The sequence below is a fragment of the Halichondria panicea genome, chromosome 6 (genome assembly GCF_963675165.1).
Source record: "Halichondria panicea chromosome 6, odHalPani1.1, whole genome shotgun sequence".
Taxonomy (NCBI): Eukaryota; Metazoa; Porifera; class Demospongiae; order Suberitida; family Halichondriidae; genus Halichondria; species Halichondria panicea.
The window spans coordinates 194,211-212,883 of NC_087382.1; the positions used below are offsets into that span (position 1 = coordinate 194,211).

Below are 18,673 nucleotides of genomic sequence, written 5' to 3' on the forward strand. Positions count from 1 at the left end.
CAATCGTTCCACATTGGTCAAAACAGGAAATAGATCTAAATTCACACATGTTCACATATGTCCAAGTATAGAGATGGTCCAATGCAACACAAGTAGCTACAATCAATAGCTATATAGTACTGGTCCTACTGTAACTAGTTCTACTGGCCCTATCCTACTGGTCCAGGAGGAGTTGTGGTGCTCCGCCTGCATTCTTCAAGGATCCGCATGAAAGAGCCAACGGTTGCGCTGAGGAATCCGTTGCAGGAGTTCCTACTCTCATTGGCTAGTTTCATTAGCGCACTCTGCGCAAGTAGCTCGTCTGAAAGGGTCGATAAAAAAACTTATCAAAAAAGTGTATGATTTGGTATCCAAGGCATATAATTAATGGGCTTAATAATTTCGAAGCTGGATGTGAATACACTTAAAGCAACATACCACAGGGATCAGGAGGTGGGATGCCAGTAACTCCTGGCGATCCACCCGTTGGAGTCTCAGGATCAATCAGTCGAAAAAGATCATCGTTGAAAAAGCCCAGCTCAAAGAGGCCACCTGCCAATACACTAATACGCCTCCTTTCTTCGGATGACGGGATAAACTGAAGGGAAAATGGTTGAGATGTCTGACTAAGTGCACTAGGTTAGAAAATCGATATATATACAAGTTGCTCGTGCTTTTGCATGTGCCCATAATTATAACTATACCAGTATAAGTTTGCTTGTACCTATGTAACTTGTATGCTATAATTATATCAATTGTGATTTCAGTGTAAATATAACACTAGCTGGTAAAGTATAGCTAGTATAAAAGTTAAGTTAACAATAAGAATTATTAAAGCTACTCACAGCAGGATTTATGTCTGTCTGAATGTAGTGAGCAATCCCGTATCCAATCTGAAGTTTACCAAAGCCAGGAAACTCTCTGTTTACCGCATTCTTTCTATATGTCACAAACTCCTCAAACTGATTATACGTTTGGAGAACCAAAATATTCTCAAACTTGTAAATGATTTGTCCATCACTGATTGATTCAACAGTGAGGGTGTAGTCCTTGTACCGGACCACTTGACCAGGCTTCACAGTGAAGTGAGGCACACGGAACGAACGTTGCTTACGACTTCTAGCTTCCTATTGGAGAGCAAAGAACCGGTAACTTTAGATGCTCACATAATTATAGCAGAGGCGTTACTGATTTAAAGGGGAAAGTGTTCAGAAAAAAATCAGTCAATCTTTGATTGATCTGTGGTAAAAATGTTATGTGTTTAGCAGAGAAAGAGTATATACAGTCATGCATGTGTATGTGTATATGAACTACCCTCGGGCCCGGGGGGGCATCAAAAAAGGCACAGCCATGTCCAAAGTGAGCGTCATCACTGACACAGCTGACCCTTGCAACAAAACCTGTATCAAGACATGGTAAAGGTAAATACCACTTGGCTTGCAAGCAAATAAACAATGTATTATTATACCACTGAACTACCTCCGCTTTCTTCTTCTCCATTGGTTGCAAAGGAGACGAACATTCTTTCTCCGCTGTATTTATACCTTTGTATATCGGTAAGCGTCTCTAAGTTACCACAAGTAGGTATAGTGTCGTATGGAAATCTAGTGTTGTAGACAGCTATAAAAAAACAAATAATGTTGAATGCAATGCTTTCCCTCAGCCAGTGTACCACAACATGAGCATGCATTGAGGTGATATACCGTATAGCGCGTAATTTTCGTGGGGCAAAATATTCGTGGTTTTCGTGGTTGGAGGTATGACCACGAATATTTTACCCACGAATGAAGCGACCTTGCCTACCTTTACCTGCAGTGCAAGCTCCAACCACGAAAATATTACCCACGAAATGTCTTAATATTGCTGAACCACGAATATTTTGTCCCCCGAAAATTACCCGCTATACGGTATGAACTGTAAAGCCAATAATGTCGTGATGATGTATTTACACAACAAACTGATAACTCACTGAGGCTGTCAAGACATTTGCCGTTTTCCTTTGGCTGTAACTCATGCTTGACTATTTCGAACATCATACTCTGGGTCTCATTGCATTGCACATGATAGCTATAGAAAAGTTGCAGTGCATGGTGATATAATTTCATAAGGAGGAATTTACCGTATAGCGGTTATTTTCGAGGCACTAAAATAATGTTCGCAAACTAAACATTTCGCGGATTTTATTTGAGTTTCGTTCAAATGCAGTAGAGAGGTCTTTCAATACTGGAAACCATATAATTCCAGAAGTTCGAGGTCATCTGCGAAAACTGCGAAATTTAGTGTCTCGAAAATAATCATGCAGCCATACGATAATGTCATACCACACTTACGTCACCATTAATTGGTCAACAGCTGTAGAATGTAATTATAGAAGCATAACAACAACCCCACAGGGCATGCACAAATTGTAAGGTGTTTTTCAATTAAGCTTTTCATTCGTCCAAGAAAGTATTAGCAAACAGAAAGGAGTCATGCTTGACGGTACTAAGACTCCAAAACGGCAACAGAAAATCATTGAAGCTGCTCTACAACAATGGCTATAATAAAGCCTCCATAGGTCCTCCATGGGTGTGGATACATACATACATAAATCAAATTATTGTAGCTAGCTGCAGCCATGGTTGATACAGAGATGACTAGCTCTTCTAAGAAGAAACCAAAACTGGAACCATGCAGTGGTTGGTATTTGATAGAGCTTCCGTGTTATCACACTATAATTATTATGACACCATTGATGGTACTTTGAAGATTAAAGAAAACAAGGATACAAAATCGATCACTATAAAATTATGAATAACTGCAAACTTACAAAGATATGCCACCCTAACTCCAACATCTCCATTCGACGATAAAAAAAGCATGCATGTGAACAAGTTTGGTAAAAACATTTGAAATATGAAAGATTGGCCGGGGGAAACACCAGGAAACAAGAAATCCTATACTAGAGAATAACTCCAATCTGGTAAAACGTCATCTGAACATAATTATACAGCTATATGGTGTTAAAGTATACATTATATAATTAGCATCATGCACAATCTAAATTGTTGTTCAATTTAGATATGTGTAGAGACTGAATACTTCGATGCATCCACCATATCACTTGCATATGCATGTCATGCATGGATGGACTGTGTATATATATGCCAAAACTCAAGTGAATAATTATCACCCTATACCTGTGCAGCAATGTAAAAAACTTACTGGATTGATCGGGAACACCACAAAATTAATAGCATGGAAAACTAACACCAGCGAAAAAATAAAATAATGTACGTGTTCTCATGACATTGTAACGGATTGGAGTTATGCTCTTGCCAGATTTATTGTTTCCGGCCGGTCGGCCTCACTTTTTGGTGTTGCCCCCGACTAATCAACTTTTCATGTTGAAAAAATGTTTTTTGTGGGACTTCATATATAATAGAACTTACTTGCAAATGGTATTAGGGGAGTAGGCTGAGATTCCCGGGCTTCTTATCTGAATCAAATCATAGAATTTTCCTGGGGTTACTTTTGAGGTACCGTCTCCAGTCATAGCAGGTATACAGCGAGAGCAAACTTCCTCGTTAAAGGTTATATCAAAGTCGGGTATTGTCACTGTTCGACTGTAGATACACGTTTTGTAGCATTCATGATGACTGCATGGAATTAGAGTAACATCAGCCGGGAATAATGTCAGTAGTAGAGATAGTGCATGCATGAAATACAGAGACTAATAATTATTATATGCACTCCAATGAACAAGAACAGAACCCCACATGAGTTGCACATGCATGTACAATGCATGAATGCATGGGCATGTATATCAGTAGCTTGGTTTGTAGGTTGAATAGAAGGAATTAAGAAATGGACTCACTTGAAAACAAGTAGTGCAGGGTCTTTACGACAAATTAAGTTATTACCACTCATATTGTTCTCGGGTGGTATCCTATCCATACATTCATCGCGAAAATTAGCTGAGCATTGTCGTATCGGATCATCAATGTAGTCTTCAATACTGGTGCACAAACAAAACAGAGGGCAAGTCTGTATCAGAACGAATATTATAGCAAAAGCTTTCATAATTCTTGCGTGAATGCACGTCTTTCACATTTAGCTGTATAAACGGTTCTCAAACTAACAGCTAACTGCATGGAAGTAACAGTTACTTCCACTGATCTCACACACTATTTATAAGCTGTCACATCGAGCTATAACTGATGCAGCAAATAACAATGCAGGGGGTTGCAAATTAGGTATGTCTTCAAAAGAAATGTATTCATCCCACACCTACATTCACAGACATGCACAACAGGCAGGGGGCGTTCCAAACTGATAAGTATTCAGTTGAGTCTATAGACCAAGAGCTCAGCACTTACACAAACACGCAGTCAAACAGTCAAAAATAAGCCCACACAAAATTGAATAACAATATCACTATATCCAAGCATTAGTTAAGACGTGCATATATACAACTGATTATTACGGCGTAGACTTTGTGACAGCAACAGAACACAGATGTATACGACCAATGACCGTGTAGCTAGCAAGTATATTTCAAGCGTATAAACTCTTGCGGAAAGACCGTTAGAAAGGAGTTTGCTGATTAGGACTAGCAGTTCTTTGGGCGTATGCGTGCTTTGATATTAATAATTATTTGTGGGTATAAATGTTTGCATTACATGCTTATAATCACCGAAAAATGCAAAAATGTATACCCTCAAAATAATTATACTGCATGTGTATAAAAATGAATGTAGGTAGAATACATGCCATGACTGAATACCATCAAAGGAAAATTTGAGAACATTTTTTCGAAAGACGATAACACATGTTTTCACTTTTCTTCATACATGAACTGAATGATGTGCATATTTCATTCATGAATGCAACAACTACTAAGTGCACACATGATCATGAGAAAAGACAGAAACTGCATGGTCTGAATAAGTGACGTCAGCTACAGTAGCTATTATAGAGGGCACTTCAAAGCGTATTATAGTTGGAACAAATTAAGCAATCTAGCTATATCTATATAATTTACCGTTAACCTAAGTCAGAATAGCTATAATAATTATAGTCTCTTCAAAGTACTAAACTCAGTATATCCTACTTAGGATGAATAAACTAAGTTTGCTATTCGTCGTCAATGTGGCAACACTGGTTTGCTTGCTACAAGTTCAGAGCTGTCAAGGATGGTCAGCAGGTGATATTCTCTTCAAGTATCAGGGGAAATACAAACACCACGAAGAGTGGAGATGGTGGAAGACAACACATGCGAAAAATTATGCGTCTCACCAAGAAGAGCTTGAGAGGCATTTGATATGGCTGTCTAATAGGAAGTATATCGAGCAACACAATGCCAATTCACATATCTTTGGGTTCACTCTGGCTATGAACTATTGGGGAGATATGGTAAGTAATAATTCAGAAATTTGAGACTCTTGGCACCCGATAGATTCTTTATACAACTCTAAGAAAAGTAATCAGTTAGAAATATGAACCAGATAAAAACATAAATCGATTCTTCATTTCTGTGTTAGAGATAAGCAGAAATATAAAAGGTCTCAGTCCAATGCAGTTGAGATTATTGACACTAACGCAATACATTGAACACACAGACTGATTCAGAGTACAATGACGTTCACAAGAGCTATGAGCCAACAAACAAAAAGCTGGTTTCAAACTTTCCCGTGTTTGAGACACCACAGAACCTGACGTACCCGGACAGCTTGGACTGGAGAACAAAGGGAGCCGTGGGGAGCATCAAGGACCAGGTTCGTCTAGTCGCCTAGGAGATAGTGGCTATATATAGCCTTATTATTGAGCTTGTAATCAAATAATGATTATAATTATAAGCAATGTTTGTTATTATGTCTATTGTTACATTGTTATTGAGTTTTGTCTCGGAGTTCAAGTTGCGTGGTCATGCATCATTGCAATTCAAGTATATCAGGGGAAATACAAACGTTGTGCAGTCATACATCATTGTTCATGATTCCACCATGTATAATGTATAGATGGCGTATCAGTGTGGTTCAAGCTATGCGTTTGGGGCAATCGGTGCATTGGAAGGAGCTAATGCTCTGGCAAATGGACAACTTGTCTCACTCAGTGAGCAGAACATTCTGGATTGCTCAGGTTAGTATCATCCTAACTTACCTATTATGGTAACAGTCAACTAGAGGGCTAAAATTGATGTGAATGAATGGTATACAAGCAAGAAACAACAACAGATTCTATTCACCTCATTCATACCACATGCATTCCTTTGTACCCCAGTTCCATATGGAAACTTTGGGTGCAGTGGTGGTAACGTATACAACACATTCATGTACGTCATAGCCAATAGTGGCGTGGACACAGAGGACAGCTACTATTACAAAGGAAGGGTGAGTTGACAAGGTGGTGACATGGGTCTCAATAACAGAGTGCATTCCATAGACCATGTTGCATCAGGTGTCTTCAATGCATGCAGACGGTGGCAAAATGCAATTACATACAGTATAGAAAAGCAGAAGTGATGTCAAAAATCTCATACCTTGTGCATGTTGTGCATGAAGCAATGGGCATCGAAGTGATAATATAGACGACTATAATAGCATACTTTATAGAGAGGTGGTCTGAAGGCAATTTACAACTTATAGCTTTATATATATAGGTAATGACAATTATCCATGTTCACAGCAAGATGAATGCAGCTACTCTAGCAACAATAGAGGAGCCAAAATGTCAGGAATAGTGAGAATCAAGAGTGGGGATGAGAGCTCACTAATGGCAGCAGTTACTAGCGTGGGACCAGTGGCCGTGGCCGTGGATGCTAGCTCAAATGCTTTCAGGGTGTGTTTTAATTACAACAAATATTTGAATTGAGTATACCCTCTCAAAGATATCCTGTCCAACTATCTTATTTATGGACTTTACAGACTAATTATTTGCATAATTAGAAATTGGGCTACTTGGTGTTGCGGTAACTGTCATGTTATACATACACACAAGCTTATATAAAATAAGATGTTAGAGTAATCACACACAAAATATTCTTACAGTATTATTCCAGTGGAGTTTTTGATTCATCAAGATGCTCAAGCTCTAGCTCCACTCATTTCATGGTCGTCACTGGCTATGGAACAACCAACGGCAAAGACTATTGGCTAGTCAAAAACAGGTGAGATGAGCAGACACACATGCATGCACGGCTAAACACATGCATCTGTACAATAATGTTAATCTGTGAATGTGGAGATGGAACTGTATAATTATATATGTATATATATATAATAATATATATAGTTTTTTATCAAGCAACCATGTACAAGTTATTTATGTAGCTTTGGCTATACAGCCATGCATCCAATCATAAGTCTCCATGGCTTTGTTGCCCTGGTAATGGAGAACCGTGCATGTATGCATGAATGCATTACACAGTAAATCACGTTCTACTACATGCCTACATATACATGAGGTATGGTTCACATTTAAGAGACGAAAACTTATAAAACCATCTTATAGGTGGTCTGAGATCATATTAAAAAGCTTCCCACACATAGGTGTGGTAGTTTTGAATTCCTTGAGTAATAAATGTGAGTACCTGACATAATTATGGTCATGCCTTGCTGAGACTAGCTGATCGAAACCTCGATCTTTATAACAGTGAATCTTTATAATTACAGGTGTAGTACCCGCTATATAGAGTCCATGACTTATTGTGATGTCTTTGACTAGAAAAAGGGAAACCCGAATTGATGGAGGCTACGTACAATGGCAATGTAGGGTTATGCCTAAGGCACGCAACTATAGGACTAGGGAAACAAGCATGATTTGTTTAGACTTATGTACCAATAAACAAAGTAGATGGGAAATTCAATATCTCCATAAAACACCTCTACCAAGCAAGACATTATAGTTACATCAATGTAAATCAGAATATCTCAAAAAACACGTCATAGGTTATTTAACTGTATACATGCATGTACATAATGTTAACGAGAGTCACATTGCAATTTGTCTATTGTCTATTCACATACATACACACACTGCTGCATGGTGACAGCTGGAGCTCAAATTGGGGCATGAATGGATACATCATGATGACCAGAGGCAACTACAACCAGTGCGGCATAGCAACAGACGCATCCTACCCCACTCTCTAACACAACTGCACTGCAATATTAGACATGTTAATAGTGAATAGAATACATGTGTTCTCGTGACTAAAACTTGTGTCTGTACAGTGCTGTGAATAGGGACTTAGAATAGTGTATAAATCAATTATTATGCGATCATTAATTGTACTTCCTCAAATGTTGGGTATAATGACTTACAGTATAGGATTAGATCAATATACTTCTTATTACAGTCATGCACTGCCAGACATAACATAACAAACTTTAAGCTATAATATTTATGGCAACAAGTTGCTAATAGATATAATTATTATACACATGGGAAGTATACATGCATGGGAAAAGTGCCTCAGTCACTTGTAGTAGTATACCCTCGCTATACACTCGGGATACTAAATCAGTGCCTTTGGGCTTCTAAATCCCATATAGACACCTCCAAAACAGCTATTATTATGTACAAAAATCACGCATAACAGATTTGACAAATGACGCAATTGGCAAGTTTTTTATTTGGCTGCATAATGTATTATTCATGCGTTTTACTGGGAGTAAAAGTAAGCTAACACTCGCATTGGCAACTTTTAATTTTGGCGACCCTCACCTTGGTTCACCAGATCACCAAAACTGTTTCGTTGCCAAATTTACTACTATAACTATACAGTTTCTGGTATTCATTGTGGAATGCTAGGGCACGCCAGAACAATTACAAAAGTTTGCAGCGTGCATTTGTGGATATGATTAACACAAGAGAACCTGTATGCTGTTAAGTCTCTGTCCTAAACACTTCGAGCATTCAAGAGACAATGTATATACTAGTGAATCCAACCATGCATTATGAATGGGACACCTCCACCACAAAAAAAAACATTTCAACACATCTTCACTAAACTTCGAGCATTCAAGAGACAATGTATATACTAGTGAATCCAACAATGCATTATGAATGGGACACCTCCACCACAAAAAAGGCTTTGTATCTCTGTACAACTACTCATTTGTTCAACCACTGTTTAACAAATAATGCAGCTCTCAATGCACGTACAAGGGACACATCTATAAAAGAGCATTAACTGAAGTCAGTGCCAATCAGAGTGCCAAGTAACTTCACAAGTACTATAGATATAGACGAAAGAAATTTCACTTAATAGCTAGTAAACCGTCAACTAAAAATCATGACATCGTATCTCCTACTACTCATCTTGACGCTTGCAAGTTTCTATTTTTGCGAATGCTCCCCATTTCCAAGCCCATCACCCCCAGATCCCACACCTCCGGGTCCGAGACCGCCAGGTGCAGACGGAAAAAAAGCTCTGCCTACTCAACCAACGAGCGAGCTGACCTACACTCAAGAGTGGAGCAACTGGAAGGTGGAAAATGAGAGGGGATATGTGAATGACAAAGAGGAGCTGTTTAGGAGAGACGTGTGGTTAGCTAATAAGATGTTTATCGAGCAGCACAACTTGAAAAAGGCACAGGAGTCTGGATACCATTTAGCCATGAATCAGTTTGGAGATTTGGTGAGTTTTTATGCATGAAAGTGTTGTAGCCTAACTTACAATGCAACTGTACAGAAACAGATTATACTATAGCTACCAACCACACATAGCATAAGAAAGTTTGATAGTGCATACATATGGGAGTCATTTAATTCAACTATTATAATTATGTGCAGTACAATTTATACACAGACATACTCAGAATGGAAGAACTACTATTTATCTCAGTACAAGCATGATAACTTTACTACCAGTGCCAATGTCGTTAAGAGATTGACAACCAAGGGTGGGCCGAACCCTTTCCCTGAGGCATTGGACTGGAGGAACAAGAATGCAGTTAGTCCCGTCAAAAACCAGGTGGGTGTACTCTTCGACGACGGTATAATTATGTGTATTTGTTCAGAAGTGAGAAATGGTTATAGAAGTAAATTACCGTATGCTATATACGTATACGTACTAAAACAATGTGCAATACGCAACTAAAAGCGTGCACTAATACGGAAATCACAGTATAGGAATGCAATCAGTGCAATTAGTTGAGAAGACAGTGCAAAAGTAGCATTTGCTCCTTTAACGTTTTGAGATGTGCTGCAGCTAAATGACCACCATTATAAATGATACACCCACTAACAGGACAAGTGTGGAAGCAGCTACGCGTTCAGTGCCATTGGAGCGCTAGAGGGAGCAGCATCTCTGGCAAAAGACAAGCTAATCATTCTCAGCGAGCAAAACATCATCGACTGCTCGGGTAAAGAAGATTTCTGCATAGTAAAAGTGAATGCTATCAATGGATCCTATACGGTGTTGATGCCTATACACACAAAAATACATGTGACTACAAAGATAGCTACTATTCACATCATAATTAGCCTCCCCTCGTTCAATTTGGTTTTGACACATGCAGTTCCTTACGGCAACCACGGCTGCAATAGTGGTACAGTGCAGAAAGCCTATCAGTATGTGATCAGTGTTGGAGGTGTGGACACGGCAGACTCATATCCTTACTCCAACAAAGTCAGTCTGGCTTAATAATTATAGTGGAACCCCTTTTTAATGGCTACTTCTTAAAAAGGCCGTTGAACAGTATATTGGCCGAAACGCATGAATGTGAGAGGTTCCACTGTTAGCTGGTAAGTATGTTAGTGAAGCAATTCCTATAAGAGGCTTTTCAGAGAACGTAAACATCAATAAAAGCAGAGCCTATATATATATGGCTATATAATTATGATTACTGTATCCCATAATCGTATGCAGCAAGAGACATGCCACTACAGAAAAGAGGCATCAGGTATAGCAATGTCAGGGATAGTTAGTCTGCCTCCTGGCAGTGAGAAAGAGCTACTGGCAGCTGTCGCCACGGTAGGACCAGTATCAGTCTCAGTGGATGGAAGCTCCAATGCATTCCGAGTATGTGCAATTAATATAGCAAAAAATGATAATTATACTGGGCAATGAATACTACGTACCTCGATCTGTACTAAATAGAAGATTGGATGTGCCATCCCCTACATTGCATAATAGCATTAAATGGAGCAAACACATGCATGATAATATGGTAAGGGCGTGTAAAAGAAGAGATTGAGGGCATGCAACTCAATATGTAGTACACGTAGCTTGCAGAATTCAAATGTGGGTGGACGAATGTGAATTTGCATGCTGAGTGGAAATTTCTAATTCGTACACATTCATCTGCCCACGTTTGAATTCTGCTGTTTTGCTGTTGCATGACCTCTCTTCTTTTATATGCCCTTGATAATAGAATACATAAAACCTTAGAGAGGCATTATATACACACGTACCTCTCAGTGATGCGTCATACATCAACTATAATTTCCGCTCACCATCATGACTCCTCTTTCCTCCTCCCTTACAGTTCTATGCCGGTGGAGTGTTCAATACAATCAACTGCTCCACCACCACTCTCAATCATGCAATGGTGGTGACTGGGTACGGGGTGGCCAAGACGGGACAAAAATACTGGCTCGTCAAAAACAGGTACATACCTATAGAAAGAATTAGAGCGCATACGTGGCTTGAACTTCTGATTATAACCCCAGTACTGAATAATTACAAAGCGATTGCTTTCTGCATGTCCAGGAGCTAAATAGAGGTACAGTGGAACAATAATTATAGGATATTTTAGGTCCGGTAATTTATTTATTGCAAAAATAATGTGTGATAATTATAGCGGGTATATTTCGAGGGTATAAACTTTCGTTTTAATGACCATTAGAAAGGCTTTGTCGGATTTAATTTTCGCGGAATAGCAACATTTGGGCAGCATGCATGCATGCGATATTAATATGTGTGTATAAATGTTCGCGGTACAGGCTTAATCAGCGAAAACCGCGAACATTTATATTCTTGAAATATACCCGCTATATATGGTAGTTTACATACATTCATTTTAAATTAATAATTATCATTGTCTTTTTCATCATACAGTTGGGGTCCAAGCTGGGGTGATGGCGGCTACATTCTCATGGTCAAGGACAACTTCAATCAGTGCGGCATAGCAACAGATGCAGCTTATCCAACTCTATGATCCTGCAGCATGCAAAATACGTCAAAACATTAATTACAGCTATATAATTATAGGAGCGATAACTACTTGTACAATAAATAGTAGGATTATATAAACCTGCACCCTCAATTCAATGTTACTGATACTTTGTTAACCTCTCCTATATGGATATATCTGCACTGGGTGACTGCATGAGAGATTGACTGACCCTAGCCCCTCCACACAATTAATGGGGGTCAGTAGTCCATTAACTGCACAAGTTGCAAGAATGAGGTGGGTGGGGCTCAGTCCATGCATTTATCTGACATCAAGGGGCCTTGATGTCTATAGCTGCATGCACACATTAAGATGAAGGATATAGCCAACCTGCTGATGGTATAGGTGTGTTGACAATATGGTGGCTGGACAGGGCTCCAAGAGATGATCAAGAACTGTGTACAGTATCTCTACCTGCCCTTGAAGTGAACATTGTGGAGGATCCTCCTAATGGAAGGATTCTAATGGACTCCAGTTACTATCAGGTTGCTCCCACCGAACTCTAATCCAGTGTGGCAAGCAGTGGACCTTGATGATAACAATCCATCTGGGACCCAATCATCAGTAAGTAATTTGTAATTTTATAGCTAGAGCATAAACAGTACAAATTGCCCTACAGTCAAGATAAAGACAGATATTGCACTAGTCTTGTGAGCAGCCGTCTAAGGGGGGAAGGACGTCTGGTTAAAGTGGCCGCTTTTCCGTGATACTCACGAATGTGACATGTGACATGTGTATGAATATCGTTATTACTGTTGTCATAACACGTCACTATAATTGATGAATTAATTGATTATGACAAGTATTGCCAGAACAAAAGCACAGTATTTTAATAATCTTCAAAGAGTATTGTGCTCTATACAAGAAGAAAGAATAGTACAGGTCCCACTACAGGACGCATTGTTCCCTCAAGAGCTACTCCCAATAAACACGTTTCTACCATTCACAACATTTCTTTCACTAAACTTTTACAGCAAGCTTTTGATTGGGTTTGAGCTCCTTATAACCTAGCCTCGTTCCCAGGCCGATCCGTCTCCAATTGAACGCTAGGTAGACTCCTAGTACTTATAACCTAGCGTTATGACAGCAACACTATCAGGAATAGCAGCAGAGTAATTTTGTGTGTGACAGTAATCTAGCTTCTAGATCTAGCTTATCTTTATAGCGCACAACACTTCCTTTCTACATGTTATGTAAAACCACACCTAGAACATTAGAAATCTGGCAATCCGATTGACGGGCTCATGGAAATGCAGCCACATCGATCAGACGTCCTTTCCCCTTATAGACGGCTGTTTGCGAGACTAATATTGCACCCGACGCTGAGGCTGCCACTCTACTCTCAGGACAACTTTGAGTACCAATATCTCTTATCTTGTTCTCACACACTCAGCTGCCATCATTGGTACAATATTTCATGATAAGTACAAAAGCTGACATTGTGACATCAGAACTGATTAACATGTGAGGTGCATGTACAGGAAATTGCTTTTGTCAACGATACACTTGGAGGGTGTATATATGCACACAGTCAACCACAGCATGCAGTGTCAGCCCTTAGTAAAGAATGAAGAGTTGTACTATTGCCCAGGATTGTTGCTACTCGCTGTGCTACAGGAAATTGCTACAGGAAATTACTTTTGTTGACAATACACTTGGAGGGTTTACATCTGCACACAATCAACTATACTGCATGCCACTGCATGCAGTATAGTTGATTGTGTGAGCTCTTGGCTGCAGTTAGTAAAGAATGAAGAGTTGTACTATTGCCGCAGGATTGTTGCTACTCACTGTGCTACTACAAGCCAGAGCATGTCCAGTACTTAAAAGAGATGTAAATTGTAAAGACAACTATGGTAAACAAAATTAATGTCTACAAATTATAGCTCAGTGAAAATGTTGTTTTCTGTGATGTTGATGTCAGTAGACTATACTGATACACACTCTCTCCCTATGCAGACTTTTCCCTCTCCCCCCTCCCCCTCCTATTGGCTAGTCATCCAGAGAGTGTGTTAGCATCGCATGGATCCACTGTCTCCTTCAATTGTTCCATAGCCACTGTCCCTGTTGTCATCAATGGTGCATTGCACACCTTTCCTATCTTATGGCGCCTCAATGGCAGCTTTGGTGATTACCCCACACACTGGACTATAGTGGAGGAGCCTAGCGCAAGCACCCTCACTGTGCACAACATCTCACACAGTGATGATGGCTATTATGAGTGCATGGCGGGGGATGGGCTCAATAGCACTGGACAGTACGCTAGTATCACTGTGAGCAAGAGAGCCTGGCTCAACACACCAGGATATGGTAAGTAAGTGTAGAGCTTCTCACATTCCTATACAGTTCACTTCTGGGAATGAAGCCCCTTTATTATAGTCAGTATAAGGCATCACTTAATCTTCTTATGTGTATATTATTATACGTGTACGTATACGTGTGTGTGTGTGTGTGTGTACGTGTACAGGTATCAGTGGTTGTGTGTATTACGTGCAGGTAATGGTGGTGTGGCCCCTGTCCTTGGTTTGGAGCACAAAGACATACATAAACTGGAGGGTCTGGATCAAACACACTTCATAGAGGAGTGCAGAGTTACTGGGTCCAACCAAACCCTCTACTGGTACAAGGATGGTGTTGATATCACTCAGTACTATGATGTCAACACTGGAATACTCGTCTATAATCAGACTATTGACCCTAACGTACACGGTGTGTATCAGTGCTTTGTGGAGAATGAGGCAGGCAGTGACTACGTTAACTTCAGAGCACTGCCCAGATGTGAGTGTTATAACCATTACCACCATCACTATCTTATAATGATCCCCTCACAGACTTTGCTGACCCACCTAGTAACTTCAGTTGTGTAGCTGTGGACAGAGAGGACAACCACCAGTTACCAAGCCTGCTAGTGTCCTGGGATTCCCCTCCTCTCATCTCTGGAGGTCTCAAGGACGATCACAAGTACTTTGTTAGAGTACAAAACGAGTGTTATAATGTTGGGAGCTCTACGTGTGCTGTGATAGAACTCATACAAGATGATATTGGTGTGATGTGCTCTGTATTCCTGGACCTGAAGCCACTTGATGATGTCATTGCAGGAGGTGTGGCAACAGTGTATGTTCACACTGCTGAGCAGAGGAGAACTTGTAAGTCCGTTCAGTATCACATACCTGCCAACCTCTTATACTAAATCTACTTGGTAAAATCAAAGATAAGTTCTGCTTGAAAATATAGATCTACTTTAAAATGTGTGCTTGATCAACACATAAATTGATCATTTGAAAATGGAGGGCTACTGTCTGTATCACTGTTATGCTAGGGTGAGGTACAGTAGAGCTGACCAAGACACATACTACTAAGTGACTTTTATATTAGATCTACTTTGGAATGTTTAGATGTGCAGTATTTACGACGTTTTTAGTGCTTGAAAATATACCCCTTAGCCAGGATACAGGAACTGAGGAGATACCATTTTTGAGAGATAGTTGGCAGGTCGGTGTGCGTTCAGTGTTTCAGTATTGTCATGGATACTATACCCTCTCCCCCCTAACAGCTAATCCTGTCCTTGAACTAAGAGTCAACTGCTCCTCTAGTAATGTGACAGTGTATCTACCATCTCCTGAGTTACCTTCCTTTGTGTGTGTGAAGGAGATTCACTTGTGGGCCCTTTGCCTCCACCAAGAATCCATATACAGGGTATAGGTGGCTCAATATACATGTATACAGTTGTCCATTCACATATCTTTACAACAGACTTCTCTCGATATTAATCGGCGTTTTGTGTGTGATGGGAATCCATTCACTCTGGACATAGCACCACAACCATTGGGCTCTGTGTGTCTGTTTGGAGGCAACTACAGGAATGACATTGGTCAATCTGTCATTGTATCATCATCATCATGTTCATTACCACCTGCACCACTAAAGGGAGAGCTGCTGTCCCTGTCCTGCTCTAGGAATGAGACCAGCTTTACATGGCATGGCAACCACTCAGTGAATGTGTCTGGCACTTGCTACACTCCACAGTTAGACCAAGACTTAGTAAGCCCTCCCCTCACACATGCACACACACACTATGTCCACTCACCCCCCCACACATGCACACACACACTATGTCCACTCACCCCCCCCACACATGCACACACACACTGTGTCCACTCACCCACACATGCACCCAGGACCCTATACAGTTGACCCTGGAGTCTATGACAGTGTTTCCTGGGTACCAGTTCACCAAGAACAGTCAGCTGCTACCACTGGAGAGTGTGTGTATGTACTCCGCCTCCAAAAATATTTCTACTCAGTGCATTGTAATGAGTATGTCTCCAGGTGATTCGATTGTTCAGTTGCTTTAATTGTTTGCTTCGTGGTAGCTATACGTACAGTATAGTGCACAGTTTACAGTGCGCTAGTACTATACTCAATAGCATGTTTGCATGCACGAGTTTATATGTTATGCAATTAAAGAATATGGTCCCGACTATCATAACCATGGTGGCATCATTATAGTTAGCTATCAAAATTGCCTGAATATGTGTGCCCAAATACGATCCATTTTTGTGATCTATATATACCCCCTCCCCCCCCCACACACACTCACAGCCTGTGACCCTGGATTCTATGCCAGTGTGGTACATGGGGAGTGTCTAACATGCCCTAGCAACAGCAACAGCACAGCCTCAGGCCTGGCAGAGTGTCCGTGTGATGATGGCTACTACAGAACACCACAAGAAGTGGACCTTCCCTGCACCTGTGAGTTGGAGGTGCATGGCCCAAAACAGAAGTGCCCAATAGTTGGATTACTGGGTGACCCGCTAGAAAATTTTGTCAAGGCCTAGTCTGATTCATGCACTGTGCCTTTCTTTGTTTGGCAACTGTTGCATAAAATAGTGGTGAGATAGTAGGTTATTGCTTCTGTCAGTATAGCAATCACACTGTGTGCATGCATGTTGTGCACTTTCAGTTCATATACATACTACCATTGAATGTTAAAAACTTCCCATTTCAAACACACAGAAATAACACACACGCACACACACATACAGTTCCCCCGTCCCCTCCGCTCAACGTGAGGGTGGTGGCTGTATCCAGTACCACACTAACACTAGCCTGGGAGGAGCCAGTGTCCACTGGTGGTAGGGGGAGAGATGAGTTACGATACAACCTCTGGATCAGGGCGGCTGGGGAGACAAGCGTCAGACTATCTAATACTGTCACCACTACCATAGGAGTGATTGAAGGTATGTAAGCAGCTACTGTACATGTACATTATGCACTTGTGGGGTGCCGTGAGTCAACTAGTCAATAATTCCATCTAGTATACAGTATCATGTATTAACGTCATGCAAGCATGAGAATCATATGCCCCCCCCCCAAACACACGCACACACACACAGGACTGTCTCCAGATATTGTGTACACAGTATTTGTGACATCGGAAACGGATATAACAGATCAGATCCCTGTGGAGGGGGTATTCAATCTGACCAGAGGAGATACAGTTGTTCAAGCTACTGATGGAATTGCAAATGAAATAACAGTGGGATTATCTGTGTTTGTTGTGGCTGTAGTGATTGCTGCAATAGCTGTCATAAGTGTTGTCATCTGCATTGCTGTGCACTACAAGAAGCGAGTAAGGAGGCTAGAGATTGAGCTCAAAAAAGTGCAGATCGTGCAACCTAATCCCTCCGACAAACAAGCTACTCAATCAATTTTGGACGGAAAGTATGATTGACGTTATTGTTTGAGTATTGTATTGTGTTTTTTGAAGCTGTATTGTTTAAAATTATGTGCACTCTCTTTATGGTTCTTAGAATGAAGCTAATTAAAATTCGCTTTTAAATTTTTTTGCTCAGCTCATAATAATGATGTGCATACTCTCTCCATTATACATTACAAGGGTGACTACAGTGTAGTATGTGGTGATGTGAGGGGACTAGTGAACTCTGTCAAGCACTCTCTGGGGTCAACACTGTCACTGTCTAACATTATAGCCTCTACTATATACCACACTATTGGACACTCTGATTTCATTATGGCTTGTTGTTGTGGCTATATATTTCTATGATGTTGTTTTATCCAATTATTATTGCACAAGTTGCAAGATTTCCTGGTCATGAGGTGGGTATAGGGCTCAGTCAGTCCATTACTGCATCCATTCATAGCTATTATGTACAATAAATAAATTATGTCTAAGATGATAGCTATAGCCAACCTGCTGGTGACTGTACTGACAATGGTAGCTGGACAGGCTCCAGGAGATGAACAAGAACTGTGTACTATACCTGCCCTTGGAGTGAACGTTGTGGAGGACCCTCCTAATGGAATGATTCTAATGGACTCCAGTCACTATAAACAGGTTGCTCCCACCAAACTCTAATCCAGTGTGGCAGGCAGTGAACCTTGATGGTAACAATCCATCTGGGACCCAATCATCAGTAAGCTAATAATATTAGAGTGGATTGCATAGATTAACTACTCAGTGCAGCAACAACAAACAATAATTATGAATTTAGTAAAAGTGTAGTTAACGA

The 18,673-nt window shown here is 40.4% G+C and overlaps 4 protein-coding genes across 4 annotated transcripts; 3 read left to right on the forward strand and 1 right to left on the reverse strand.

Annotated features, from left to right (window-relative positions):
- Positions 1-22: 22 nt before the first annotated feature.
- Positions 23-4,243, reverse strand: LOC135337628 (uncharacterized). The gene is made up of 8 exons (XM_064533597.1): positions 3,836-4,243; positions 3,411-3,617; positions 1,949-2,046; positions 1,459-1,599; positions 1,294-1,379; positions 825-1,106; positions 418-577; positions 23-301 (listed from the first exon to the last, which is right to left on the reverse strand). Exons 1-8 carry the CDS (start codon positions 4,039-4,041, stop codon positions 150-152), a joined length of 1,332 nt encoding a protein of 443 aa, XP_064389667.1. The 5' UTR covers positions 4,042-4,243; the 3' UTR covers positions 23-149.
- Positions 4,244-4,945: 702 nt separating this feature from the next.
- Positions 4,946-8,305, forward strand: LOC135337639 (silicatein-like). The gene is made up of 7 exons (XM_064533606.1): positions 4,946-5,373; positions 5,580-5,735; positions 5,979-6,099; positions 6,241-6,350; positions 6,646-6,798; positions 7,008-7,126; positions 8,012-8,305. The coding sequence occupies exons 1-7, from the start codon at positions 5,077-5,079 to the stop codon at positions 8,109-8,111; spliced, it is 1,056 nt and encodes a 351-aa protein (XP_064389676.1). The 5' UTR covers positions 4,946-5,076; the 3' UTR covers positions 8,112-8,305.
- An 867-nt stretch (positions 8,306-9,172) lies between these two features.
- Positions 9,173-12,256, forward strand: LOC135337636 (procathepsin L-like). Its single transcript, XM_064533604.1, has 7 exons — positions 9,173-9,601; positions 9,773-9,937; positions 10,214-10,328; positions 10,485-10,594; positions 10,835-10,987; positions 11,454-11,575; positions 12,026-12,256. Exons 1-7 carry the CDS (start codon positions 9,257-9,259, stop codon positions 12,123-12,125), a joined length of 1,110 nt encoding a protein of 369 aa, XP_064389674.1. The 5' UTR covers positions 9,173-9,256; the 3' UTR covers positions 12,126-12,256.
- A 1,565-nt stretch (positions 12,257-13,821) lies between these two features.
- On the forward strand, positions 13,822-18,248 carry LOC135337603 (uncharacterized). The gene is made up of 11 exons (XM_064533561.1): positions 13,822-13,996; positions 14,100-14,450; positions 14,637-14,918; positions 14,972-15,286; positions 15,694-15,836; positions 15,894-16,181; positions 16,319-16,469; positions 16,743-16,892; positions 17,186-17,380; positions 17,537-17,864; positions 18,040-18,248. The coding sequence occupies exons 1-11, from the start codon at positions 13,891-13,893 to the stop codon at positions 18,053-18,055; spliced, it is 2,325 nt and encodes a 774-aa protein (XP_064389631.1). The 5' UTR covers positions 13,822-13,890; the 3' UTR covers positions 18,056-18,248.
- The last annotated feature ends 425 nt before the right edge of the window (positions 18,249-18,673 follow it).